The 12,744-nt window shown below is 38.1% G+C and overlaps 2 protein-coding genes across 4 annotated transcripts in view; one reads left to right on the top strand and one right to left on the bottom strand.

Moving 5' to 3' along the window:
• Positions 1-1,758: 1,758 nt before the first annotated feature.
• Positions 1,759-11,911, bottom strand: nup43 (nucleoporin 43). Of its 2 annotated transcripts, XM_081379524.1 has the most exons (8): positions 10,734-11,911; positions 10,515-10,637; positions 8,708-8,785; positions 8,471-8,633; positions 7,102-7,237; positions 5,736-5,887; positions 4,462-4,578; positions 1,759-2,093 (listed from the first exon to the last, which is right to left on the bottom strand). In XM_081379524.1, exons 1-8 carry the CDS (start codon positions 10,851-10,853, stop codon positions 1,864-1,866), a joined length of 1,119 nt encoding a protein of 372 aa, XP_081235650.1. In that variant the 5' UTR covers positions 10,854-11,911; the 3' UTR covers positions 1,759-1,863. The 2 variants fall into 2 exon arrangements, with proteins under 2 accessions (XP_081235650.1, XP_081235651.1); XM_081379525.1 differs by lacking the exon at positions 8,708-8,785 and having other exon boundaries at positions 8,471-8,661; positions 10,734-10,960.
• Positions 11,728-12,744, top strand: part of pcmt (protein-L-isoaspartate (D-aspartate) O-methyltransferase) — a 21,898-nt gene continuing 20,881 nt past the window's right edge. Inside the window, exon 1 of one of the 2 annotated variants that reach the window (XM_081379527.1) lies at positions 11,728-12,071. In XM_081379527.1, coding sequence (XP_081235653.1) covers positions 11,906-12,071 — 166 coding nt within the window. In that variant the 5' untranslated portion in view covers positions 11,728-11,905. The remainder of the gene's footprint in view (positions 12,072-12,744) is intronic. The other variant, XM_081379526.1, reaches the window with a different exon arrangement.

The following is a 12,744-nucleotide window of genomic DNA, read 5'->3' as shown; positions in this document are numbered from 1 at the left end:
TCTTGTTTGTCTTATATTCTCAGCATGCAAAGAGACAAATTCTTTCAAAGGTGAAGGTGCAAGATTATTCACAATTTTCTTTGATGTCCAAAATCCATGACACAATGACCCCCAAAGGACAACTGGACAGTAAGAAGGGGCCTGTGATAAGGGTTTATATCAGGCCCAAGCAAGCCTGGTTTCAAAATCAAATCACTGAGGGTGCTCTAGTGCAGAAGTAATGTGTGCAACAGCTCCTAGGCACCACCATAACAAGTATAGCATTGTACAGTGAGAGATTTACAAGATTTTGCTTTACAAATAATTGCAACAGCATTTTAAAAATATTTTTATTATATTTTATTTTTATATTTTTATTTTAATATATTAGTCTGCATTTACATTGCTTAATGAACATCTATTCTGACACATAATTTTTTGTATTGTCCATGGCTATGGTTATCACTATCAATCATTGCAATTTTGAGAGTAAATTCAGTATTTATATGTAGATGTCACTTCCGGAACTTTGCAACATGTATGGGGCCATCGGTCATCTTAGAAACACGAAAAACAAAACTTTTATATAGAGAAAAAGTGTCATTAAATAAATAACTAATACCTCACTAGAACTAATACTTAAGCCCATCATTGTTAGAAATACGGCAGCAATTTTGCTATACTGTTATTATAATTAAGTATAACTTAAGGCTGCTGCTCGTGAAAACAGATGATAAAAGACTGCTGTGTAGAGCTGTGAAAGAATCTCTGCCTACCTCTCCATCTTCGCCTAATGCTTCTGAGACCTATTGCTTACAAGTTGGTTATTAATATTTTATTTTTGTATTTATTATTGCTAGTGGCAATTGTAGAAGCACATTGTAATTTATTGAAAATATTATTATTTACTATGACCAGAGGGGTTTGAGATATTAAATTATTATTATTATCATTGCATTCATTAGTCACAACTAAAAAGACGTTTGAGTCCATTTTAAAGTCCAAGTCAATGAAAAACCTTTTTTCCTTACTCTGTTCAATTTGGCACTGAAATAGGGTTGGAACATTCATTTTGCTCTCAAAGTGCCCCATGGTTTAATCCTGTGGGGAAACTAACGACGGCCCAGACTGCAGCACAGGCGCAGTGCGGTGTTCACTACAGAAGCAAAGTGTAAGCAGGGGTATATGTCTGATTACTTTCATTATTGGAGAAGCTGCAACAATGCTAACAAATAGACAGCTACTTTTGTTGCAACTGGACATTCAGTGGACTTTAAATCCATCTGTCATGTTATGACTACTACTGGTATTATATGTATAAATATATTCATGTTTTTGGATATCCATATATATTTATTATGATGATCTCTGTCCAACCCATTTGTGACTAATCAGACTCACTTCTTTCATTAGAAGCTTTAAGCAATAAAGCTTTATTATATTCATTCTCAATTGATGAAAATCAACCGCATATATACATTTATCAGCATCTCAGGGGAAGGTTACTCATTACAAAATAGCTGTTGTGGTCTGCATAAATGCAATGCATTATTACATTTTCGAAGAGGTGCACATAAGGCTTCGCCATACGATAACACTTACTATCGTAGCTCTACAAAGCTAATGCAATAATTTCAACATCAAAGTAAAAAATTGGCTTTTAATAAACTACTTCTAGATTAAGTAACTTTGCAAGAAATATGGTAAACATTTATTATGTCCCTATCATTGTATCCAAAACTTATGAGTAATTCAACATAACTTTTGTGAAACAAAGACTGTACACAATGCAATTTTAATGACTTAATTCTTTAGTTTTAATCAATTGAACAAAGAAATGTAATATATAAAAATATTCCAAGCATTCTCATTTTAGGCGAGTGATCAAACAGGAACTTGTCTGTGGATGTACACAGCCTCCCCATCAGTCCCACATACTAAACACTGCTCAAGCACATCAAGACTGTTGACAGACAGTGTCTGGCTGGGCAGCATATGAGTCGCCTCCAGTCTATTTTTGCTGGAGTCCCCAGCAAGCCAGGCGCTGACCACTGAGTCATTCTCCCCTGCTTGTGGAACGGCACTATGCGAGATGACCCTGCTGTTCCAGCCCCCTGAAACAAACCAGGAAACAGAAAATTATATGAAGATAAAAAAATACAATAAACAAAACAAGTACAGTTCTACACTACCTATCAGGTCAATCCCTGAATATTGAATGAATTTCTTATCATTTAAAATAAACAGCTAATTATTATTTATCTTGCAGTTTATTGCACTTCAACATAGGCTCTCGGATGAGTCGAGGCTAAACGCCATCTGTCTCTATCTTGCGCAATTCTTATTAGAACTTATTGTCCAACGTCGTATCTCGCCAGCACTGATGACATCCACGTTGTTCTTGGACGTCCTCTTTTTGTCTACGTAATTGTGTCAGAGACCAATATCATCGGCAAATGGTAAGTTGTTAAATGTGCTGCTGTTTACACATGCTCCGTGCCTCTCCAGACCAATTAAGTGCCTCTCGCTTAATGTGCTCCAGATAGATATTGAAGAGATCTGGAGACAGAATGCTGTTGTTCTTCCTTTTGCCCACATCTCGGCGTTCATCACCCAGCGAGAGGACTTCATCTGTGATCCAAGGAGCGTTTTTATGTCTTCTAAGGCCAATTATCTCTTCAGCTGTTTTCTTTATTGTGCCATTGATAGTGTCGAGTACATCATCCAAGCTGGATATAGCTAATATTCATAAAAATATAGACAAACTTTATATTACTGTGATTTTCTAGTTTGGCAATATGTGGATACATTTTTTTTATATTTTTTTTCAACAAGCGTAATGATTTAAACACTATTTTTTTAACTCTACATTTGAGCAGTCAAATTAACTTTAAAGATGATCTACATTTCTGATTTTCATGCATGGAGATAACATAGAAAATGTGCCACACTTTAGTGGAGGACTTCTGTCACCTGGTGGAAAACACTTTTAATATGTAGACTATAACCAGTAGATGTCTGCAGAGGAGCAATCATTAGCTCATTTGCCATTTTCACTCCCTTTATAGTTCTTTTTTCGGTTTTGCTTTTGGATTTATAATATGTACAATCCAATACAATACAATACAATACAATGATATATGTCCGATAGGTATTTAATGAATTGACCAGCACTGACGCCATTCATGGGAAATACCCTTAAATGTTAAAAGGATGATACGACAAAGATTTCGCTTTCCTTGGACATGGCAAACTTTTTTTGTTGCTGTTGATGAATATATGATTTGACCTGAAGGACAGACGCAGGTACACAGACCGCATAATCACCATGATGAACACAGTCTTGTTATCACTATTCACTTATTTAACATTCAATACACAAAAATGTTAATATCACGGTTACTTGTATTCCTCTACTAATGCCTGTTTTTAGTACTGTAACTGTTATTTGGTGTTAAATTATTGTAGTTGGGTTAGTTGGCTTAGGTTTTATTGTGAATTTATGCATATTTATATATTTAAGTATACTTTAAACTTTTAATATATTGTTCAATTAAAAAAAAAAAAAAAAAAAAAAAAATCAATAAAAAAGCCATTCTTTAGTCTCATCCATCATCATATTGTGTCACTTTTTTAAGTATCGGTTCAGGCACCAGTACCATTTTAAAAGTGTCGATTTGGCACCAGTATCGTATAAAAAAACACAAACAATGCCCAACCCTACTCAGCAGTACACAACCACAACCTTTTGCTCTCACCATTTCTCTAATGACCGCTTTCTGAAACATGCAATTTGATGCAGGTTAGATGTTATAACATCACATCTGAAATGCAAGGTGTATAAATGAAAGAATTCCCACTGTGAAATGTCCAGCACAAGTCGTGCTTGTGAAGGTGGTTCGGGTTGATCAGATTGTTCTTCTTGACTGTTATTATTGGACTCTTAACTGATATGGCAAAACTGACGCGGGTTATCTAAGCGGTAGACCAATCGCAACACTTAAGTTTAGAGATACATTTATGTGGCGAAGTGTAAATGCAACATGCATTCTAAATCAGATAGGAATCCAATTTATTAAAATATTTGGTAGCACTTTACAATAAGGTTCATTAGTTGATGTATTAACTAACATGAATTAACAATGAGCAATACATTTGTTACAGTATTTATTTGTTCATTTTAGTTAATAAAAATCCAGCCGTTCATTGTTCATGTTAGTTCACGGTGAATTAACTAATGTTAACAAATACAATCTTAGTTTTAATAATATATAAGTAAATAAAATTGAAATGATAAGACTAATTTAATGCTGTAGAAGTGTTGTTCATGCTTAGTTCATGTTAACTAAGGTTAATGTTAACTTAATGAACCTTATCGTAAACTGTTACCTAATATTTAAGCTAAAAATTAGACAGAGATAGACAGACAGATATATATAGAATTCTCATTATTATAATAGATGTGAAGGAGTGTTGGCTTACTCTGTAGGAGTGTGCTCATGTCTGATCCCGAAGTCGTCTCCCAGTGTAGCAGAGACCCATCCTCTGAGCATGTAAACAAGTGATTGGGGTTTGATGGATGGAAATGTACTTCCCACACTGTAGAAAACAGATCAAAATCACTGCCAGTGTTACTGAATGATCAGGTTTGTAACATTTAAGCCCAAAGTATACTTTTACACACTTCTACAAAGTATACACACAAGCAGACGACACATGCGCATTACGACAACTTGCACTACCAGTGCCTGGGCAATCTCTCACCCCGCATCTTTATAATCTTTTAGGGTAGAGTAAATGCGGATTCTTTCAGACCTCCTCGCACAATCTCTCATCCACATAGCCATTCATTGCTGTTTTAGCTCGCATGCGTTTCTGTCTTTTCCATTTATTCAGTTTTTTCTAATTAGTGCAGAAAGAAATCAATGCGCATGTGCGTACAGTGTACGTGCGGTTTGAACAATCATGCTGTGCGTCTACAGTATGCGGGTACTACGGTGATAACGAAATTCGTTTCACACTCATTATACACAGACCCTAGAGGAGTAAAGTATTCTTTGGGATTTTCCACGACATCTTTAAATTTGAAGGACAATTGGTATCTTTAATTAGAACAAAAGAAAATGGACTGTGTCATGTCATCATTTGTTCTAATTAATGATACCAATTCCTTGCAAATTTTCATTTTTAAACTGGCTAAGACCAAACTGAATTCATGAATAAGGTCATTCCTACAGTAATATTTTGTGTAATATTTGTTTAATATTATTTTATATCTCTATCTCTTTATTATGGGTGTAACGATACCCTGATGTCACGATTCGATACATATCACGAGACTGAACTCACAATACGATATTGTACGATACAAATATATTGCACAATACGATACAAATTTTTTACTGTTGATTAAAATGATACATTTGGTATTACATTGTGTGTGTAAATGAACAGGCTTGGACTTGGTGCTGGAACAGCACAAAAATCGTTAAGTATTAGCACTGGCTATGATCAACTCCGTGATTGGCTAACGTTAATTATTTATTTCCATCCTGTCGCAACGATTAACAGAGAAACAGAGTTGACAATTGAAAACACATGCACGGGCGCACTGTTCACAAAGAAGATATATAACATGCATTCAGAAAATAGGGTGAATTTTCATTTCATGTCGATAATAAGTTCATTTTTCTGAACGTCTAGTATGTGTGTTTACAGAACTCAAGCATATGTTGTGTAATTCAAAGGGTACTGACTTTCTGCTGAATGGGCCTCGATGAGAGAGAAGGGCGTGTTGCCCTGTCTCACGTCCCAGATACACAGCATCCCGTCCTGCCCTCCTGTGGCCACTATGTGCTGCTGGTTTGGGTGTTTATCCACACAGTGCAAGGGCACTCTGTCCCCGGTGCTGCATGAACACAACATATATGAAAAGAGAATAAGATAACAGAAAAGAGACCAGCTTATGGTCTAACTTTCAGATCTTCTAGAGTGAATTCAGATAAATTGGGCCACTTAGGCCTCGTTTACACTGTCAGTGACATGTGACCCAATTCCGATTTTTTGCTCATATGTGACACAGATCGGATGTGTTCTATGACAGTGTAAACAGGGAAAAAACGCATGCATTCGGATATTTCGAGATCGGTTTCAGGCCTCATTCATATGTGGAAATAAATCGGATATGTGCCAATGCGATTGTCATGCAGGCAGATCAGGTTTTCTGAGGCATTAGGCAACGTCTCCGCAGTTTAATAACGAGAGAAACCCCAAAGCGCTTCTGCAAAGGGACGGATGGCCTGACAAAACATTGTGTCATCGTAGGAGAGGAATGTGGACACACGTTGACACAACATGTTGAACAACAAAATTTCGGACCCACTGCTCCTCGTTAAAGCCAATATTTAAACACAATATGCTCCTGAGTCCTGAGATCTCTCTCACACACAATAACTGAAGCACATGTGCAATGATGGCACTTTTCGTCCTCCTCCGCCTCATAATCATGCTGATGTTTGGCGAACTTCGCGTATATCGCAGAGCTAGCATCAAGCATATTTCGCGTCCGCCCATCTGTGCAAGATGATTTAACCCTTTAAGCATGAGTGATGTTTCAGAGAGTATGGCAAGTGTAAACACATGAATCGGATATGGGTCACAGTTGAAAGAACGTGTAAACGGACGGTCAGAAAAATCGGATAAATGTAACAAATCAGAATTGGGCATCAAGACCTGCAGTGTAAACGAGGCCTTATTGATATTGATATGACTGACTCGAAATGCTGGCAAATAAGCAATTTCTTATCTTAAAAAGTTAAAACATTAAAAAAAAAAAATTATTAAAGTATAAATGTTAATTTAAAATTAATTGTAAAATGTAATGCAGTAATTTGTGAGTGAGGCTATTGAGTGTTTTTTTTTTTACATTGCGCAAATGAAAACATGGAAATTAATGAAAATGACTCAGTGGTCCTAAAAATAAGCGATTTCTTCATGCAAAATAATATTTCTTTTTCTACTTTGATGTGAACGGATGTGTTTTCCCGAAATTCAAAAGAATGCAGTTTTTATTCGAAGAATAATTTGAATATGTTTCCTTAATCTCGTGAGAGTGAAGCGTACAGAGAGAGAATCTGTGCCGGACTGTCGCTCTGCTGTCTGAAGTCCCACATCTTCAGCTGGCCGATGGAGTTCACAGTGAGAACTTCAGTCGTCCTCAGAAACGTCACGGCATGAATCGTACTGCTATCTGCATTTTCTGTTGAAAGACAATAACATGATGCTATTAGTCCTAACTGCATGATTCAAAACACATTGCATTGAAGGTCAAATGTAATTTAGGGCCCTATAATTTCCGCAATCACGGAATAGCGGACGGAATCGCGGAATTGGCAAATTAACGAGGAATTTCGCGAAATTTTACATATTTGGAATAAAATTCTGTTTTTGTGTGGGAGTAAAACGTATGTCTGAGGAAAACGTAAACCGGGGGAAGCAAATCTGGGCGACACAACCCTAGGCCCTACTTGCTGTATTTTGCCTTGTTTTTGATGCACTTTAAATGTACAGGGTGGGCCATTTATATGGATACACCGTAATAACATGGGAATGGTTGGTGATATTAAAGTCCTGTTTGTGGCACATTAGTATATGTGAGGGGGCAAACTCCTCAAGATGGGTGGTGACCATGATGGCCATTTAGAAGTCGGCCATCTTGGATACAACTTTTGTTTTTTCAATAGGAAGAGGGCCATGTGACACATCAAACTTATTGGTAATGTCACAAGAAAAACAATGGTGTGCTTGGTTTCAACGTAACTTTATTCGTTCATGAGTTATTTACAAGTTTCTGACCACTTATAAAATGTGTTCAATGTGCTGCCCATTGTGTTGGATTGTCAATGCAACCCTATTCTCCCACTATACAGTATAAAGCTCATTACCATTCATATTTTGTTGTTACTGAAAAGTACTGTGTAAATGTGATGTTTGTTACCTCAATAAATTTAAGGTCATTCCTATTTTATTTGTGTACATTTTAATCATTAACATTAAAAGCACTCTTTTTACGACTAAAATAACAGTAAAGGGTAAAAAAAAAAAAAAACTTAATTCCCAAAAATTAAAATGGAATTTGGGAAAAAATAAAACGGAATTTGGGAACAAATAAAACGGAATTTATAGGGCCCTAGTAATTAAATTATACATTGACAGGAAAAAAAATAATACTATGGAAGTCAATGGCTATCGTCAACGCCGGTCTGGTTACCAACATTCTTTAAAATATCTTTTGTGCTCAACAGAAGAAACAATGATTCATTTAGATTAATTAAACATTTTAAATACACTGCAGTGCAGATATTAACATTTTGTCAGAACCTCTAGAAAATTCCATGTTATTTTGTTCAGTTGTCTGTTCAGAATCGTGGGAGATTCTCAGTTCTGTGCACCTCGAATGTCTGTGATACAAAGAAAGCCACAAAACACTCACCAATAACTCGCACGACTTCGGTGTGATCTGCCTTGTAGAGAATAACTCGCCCGTCTTCCCCCACGGACACTATCTCAGGGCTTCTGCACACGACTGAGGTGCAGGGCGCGTCATCACAGGAGTACTGATGAGCTCTCTCCCACACATGAGCCGACGACAGAGCCTGGACATCACCACACACTGCTTTCACACTGGTCAGATGATGCAAATATCATTCCAAACAAATATAGCAAATACCTGACAGTCAGACTGAAGCTTGAAAATCGTCACAGCCCCACTGGATGATGCAGAAACGAGCCTGTCTTGATCTAGAAACTGCACAGATTATGCAAATGACGGTTTAATTCATCTCAAACTAGTCCACAAACTAAAGATCTCATTCTCTTTTCTCACTGCATCACACACCGGATTTAAAACATGGCTTGAAACGGAGTCCTGCACGCGGGCCGCTAATATTTGATGTAGCGGTGCAATAATAGTTACGCTGTGCTTATGTGTGTTCATGCGCTGTAGTCTGAAGACCGGCAAACTGCTTTCTAATCAGAGCGTGATATGCGGTGTTGAGTCGTTTCAGCAATTCTGCGATAATCGATATATTGCTAGACAATCCTATAATGTAAAATATCACAATATCGGTCTAACTATGAAAACAAAATGCCGTTGAGAAAGTTTAGTGCAGGTTCTCTCACGCACAAAAGGTTTTTCAGTCTGTAAATTAAATTTAACATTTTAAGTAAACATTTTATGCAAAATGTTAAACTTTTCTTTGTGTGTGAACTGACACATTTAACTGCTTATCGACTTGTTTTATGTACAGTACTGTGCAAAAGTCTAAGGCATGTTAATACCCGCAGCCCCCCCCCCCAAAAAAAGGTTTTAAGTCAGTTATTTATATATTTTGCTGTAGTGTGTCAGTAGCAAATATCAATTCAAATATAATATAAAAAAATATAGAAAAATATCTGCCTAGGAAATCGCCTAATGTTAATCTGCATCACTATTTCTACTCGTTGTGAATATGCAGGCCACAAGAAGTAATTAGGTGTTTTTCTATTTTAATGTATCACTTTTACTCAGGACATGCTAGCTGGCAACAAAGGATTCCATTCATTATGCTAAGCTAAGCTAGCGCCGACCCTGTCAAACTAAAACAATGCATGCACTGAGACAAAAATGCATTTGCCCACCTATCTAAATGTAGGAAAGAAGGTGAATAAGCCCTATTTCAAAAAACGGTGGAGTGTTCCTTTAAAAGCAAGAAATGTCAAGGAGGGATTCGCAATGCAAAGTCAATGGAGAAGGTTGGATAATTTTTGCTAACCTGATGTAGAAGATTTAACGCGGGTGCGGTTCGGGGTCACAGTCTTTGTCAAACAGGTCTGGTCGGGTACGGGGATTAAATTAGTGCTGCTGACAAATAACGGGACGGGTGTTCGGTTAAAGGCACAATTCCAGTGCAGGAAAAAACAAATAGGCTACACTGGAAGTCAGTGGTGTCCCACAACTGTCTGGTTACCTCATACAGGTTTGGAAAGACAAATGAGGGAGAGTAAATGACGACACAATTTTCATTTTTGAGTGAACTTTAAGAACTTTAAGTAAGCTTTAAGAACTGCGAGTGCGGGACAGGACCAGTGCAGGACTCCCTGGAGGATCTGGCCTACATTTTAAGTTTAGATTTACACAAGATAATAAAGAGAGATGCACATACATGGCTAAAAGAACTAGTAGAATATAAAGGTGATTCAGTAATGTTTGCAAGCGTCCTATTTGAGATACAGTGAGTATTTCCAGTGACTACTTGCATTAAAATCTTTCTCAATGTTAATATTTTCCATAACAAAAAGAAAAAAGGTAGTGAAGGGTACAGCCGCCTCCGATCTCCTCTACTCACAGAACATTACACATATGTCCAGTGAGTGCATACAGTGAGCAGGTGGGTGTGTGTGTGTGTGTGTGTGTGTGTGTGTGTGTGTGTGTGTGTGTGTGTGTGTGTGTGTGTGTGTGTGTGTGTGTGTGTGTGTGTGTGTGTGTTGACCCTCACCTGCAGGTCCAGCACGTCTCCGTCATGCTGGGAGTCACACAGTAACTGAGGCTCTTCATCAAACTCTCCATCCATGTTTGACACTCCATGATCGCCCACCGACCAGATCGACACTTTGTTGTTCTGAACACACACAACGAATGCCGATTAACACCGAAACATCAGTGTGTGTGTGTGAGATATGTGGCGAAACTCATCTGAACTAGCGCTGGGTCTCGCCTCGTTGTCCCAGGATCCCGTGGCGAACAGCTCCGGCTGCTGCAGAGAGGCCGCGGACACGGGCCGCCAGCGCGTCTTGCTGATCTTCTGAGAGATGTATTTGGCGTTGATGGAGTCCATTGGGTCTCACTGGTGCCGTGTTGTGTTGTTGATCAGTTTAGCGTGCTTCACATGTAGCAGAACGTATCCCGCCACCTCCGCCTGTGTCCGCCTAGTATGGCGGCCTCAGAGGGCCAAACGCGATTTGTTTTGATAAAAACAATATTAAACTGATTAAAAATGAAGATATTTGTATTATTATTATAAAAGACAAATTAAAAAGAGAAAATATAAGTTCCCCTAGTAGTTTTAGATTTTCACGGCACATTAATAATGTAATATTTTTTACTTATTATTATTATTATTACCGGTATTATTATATTATTATTACATCTAAGTAAAGCTTCATGAAGCGAAGATAAATAAAATAGAACATTTTCACATTTCCGGGTTTCTCGGAAGCGGAAGTCGTCATTGTTGGGTAAACTTCTACAGCGATGAATAAGAGAAAACATTAAATATATTTTTTGTGTTCCCATTTGCTCAAATAGCAAAAGAAAAACTCCACAATAGTGTTTTCACAACTTTCAAAAAGAGTTTAAAAAATAGAGAGACTGATAACAGCAGTCAGACGATGGATGATGGAAAGTTAATATAATACAAAGTTTAGTGTTAAAAACATTTAAATATAAAAAAAATGTACAGTGCTGCTGATGACCATCAAAACGTGTAATCACAGTCTATGAAAAATGTTAATTTGGAAACTTTGTCTTAGTGACGTATACGCAGAACTTCTGTATTATTTACTGATAAATTTTAAAAACTGACAAGAAAGAAGACACTCTGCCTTATTAATCACTTATGCCAATAGCTCTCATTTACATCATTCCACTATTAAGTTTAGAAATGTGTTTCGATTTGCATTTAGAAAACGTGCCAAATCATTATCCCTTACGTCACCCTGATAATGCGCGCGTGCTGTCCTCCAGCTGGCAGCGCAGAGCAGAGCGAATCTACCGCTATCTAGAGTCGCCAAGCCCGAAAATGCACACAAATGTGCTTATAATACGGCTGAAAACATGACCGTGCGGAATGAATGACGCAGCGGTGAGCCGTTAAGAGCGTTACGGGACATGTCTGGTGACGTATCGGTTCTGGAAGTGGTAACGGTCGTGGGAAGGGCGTTGTGCGCAGGCGCGGCGCTGACAGCCGCACTCTACCTGATCCGCAGAGTGTGTTCGGTAATGGCGTGGAAATCCGGAGGAGCGAGCCATGCGGAGCTCGTCAACAACCTCCGCAGTGAGTCCAACCCGTCTTGCGTGATCAAAAGAGCAAAAGCAGTCATGCTCGCCGCTTCGCTTAGTAACGGGGGTTTGTTTACTTCAGTGCGCTGAGGGAAAGTGCGTTTCTGTGTGAACTAGCATTGCGTTGCATCTGAGGGGAAAGTGCGCTGTGCGTGTGAGGATAGCATGGGATGACTTCATCTCACCGTTGTTCGTGCGTGTGTGTGCTGTTATTTCAGACAAGCACACGACAGCTGTTTAAAACTTACGATGTGCTTCAGTGCTCTTCATTTTGTTAGCTAGCTGTTAGCAGTCTAATATGTGTTCGTCACTCAGCAAACCACATGCAAATCGTCTGCTCTGTTTATATAATGGCTGTGGTAAATGTGTTATGCCTTATTTCGGTTCATATTTTGCAACACAGATATCTTGTGGGTTTTCTTCACATAGTTGCACCCTTTGGCGTTTATCTCTTGAATCTAGAATTTGCTCGTTCCAGCAGGTATACGTAGTTTGTATACAATAAGAATGCAAGAAACAGTTATTGTACTTGTTTTGTCGTTTAATGCTCGCATGTGCAGTTTTTAATAGAGGAGTCGTTCAGTGGGCGTGGCACACCACGTGTCACTGTATGATGACGTCACCCAGTTTAGTACTTTGAGCTTTAATATTAATGCTGCGTTTATTAT

The sequence above is a fragment of the Scardinius erythrophthalmus genome (genome assembly GCF_964197995.2).
Source record: "Scardinius erythrophthalmus genome assembly, chromosome: 11".
NCBI classification, from domain to species: domain Eukaryota; kingdom Metazoa; phylum Chordata; class Actinopteri; order Cypriniformes; family Leuciscidae; genus Scardinius; species Scardinius erythrophthalmus.
Note: the sequence above shows the minus strand (reverse complement) of the source record. Positions and strands in the feature narration are given on the sequence as shown.

What these genes read in the sequence shown, in the direction of transcription:
- nup43 (XM_081379524.1), bottom strand. Translation starts at nt 10,853, where the DNA reads ATGGACTCCATCAACGCCAAATACATCTCTCAGAAGATCAGCAAGACG. An exon ending in CGAAGTCGTGCGAGTTATTG is followed by an intron (nt 7,238 to 8,470) that starts GTGAGTGTTTTG and finishes GTCTTTCAACAG; the next exon opens with AAAATGCAGATAGCAGTACG. An exon ending in CATGAGCACACTCCTACAGA is followed by an intron (nt 2,094 to 4,461) that starts GTAAGCCAACAC and finishes GGTTTGTTTCAG; the next exon opens with GGGGCTGGAACAGCAGGGTC.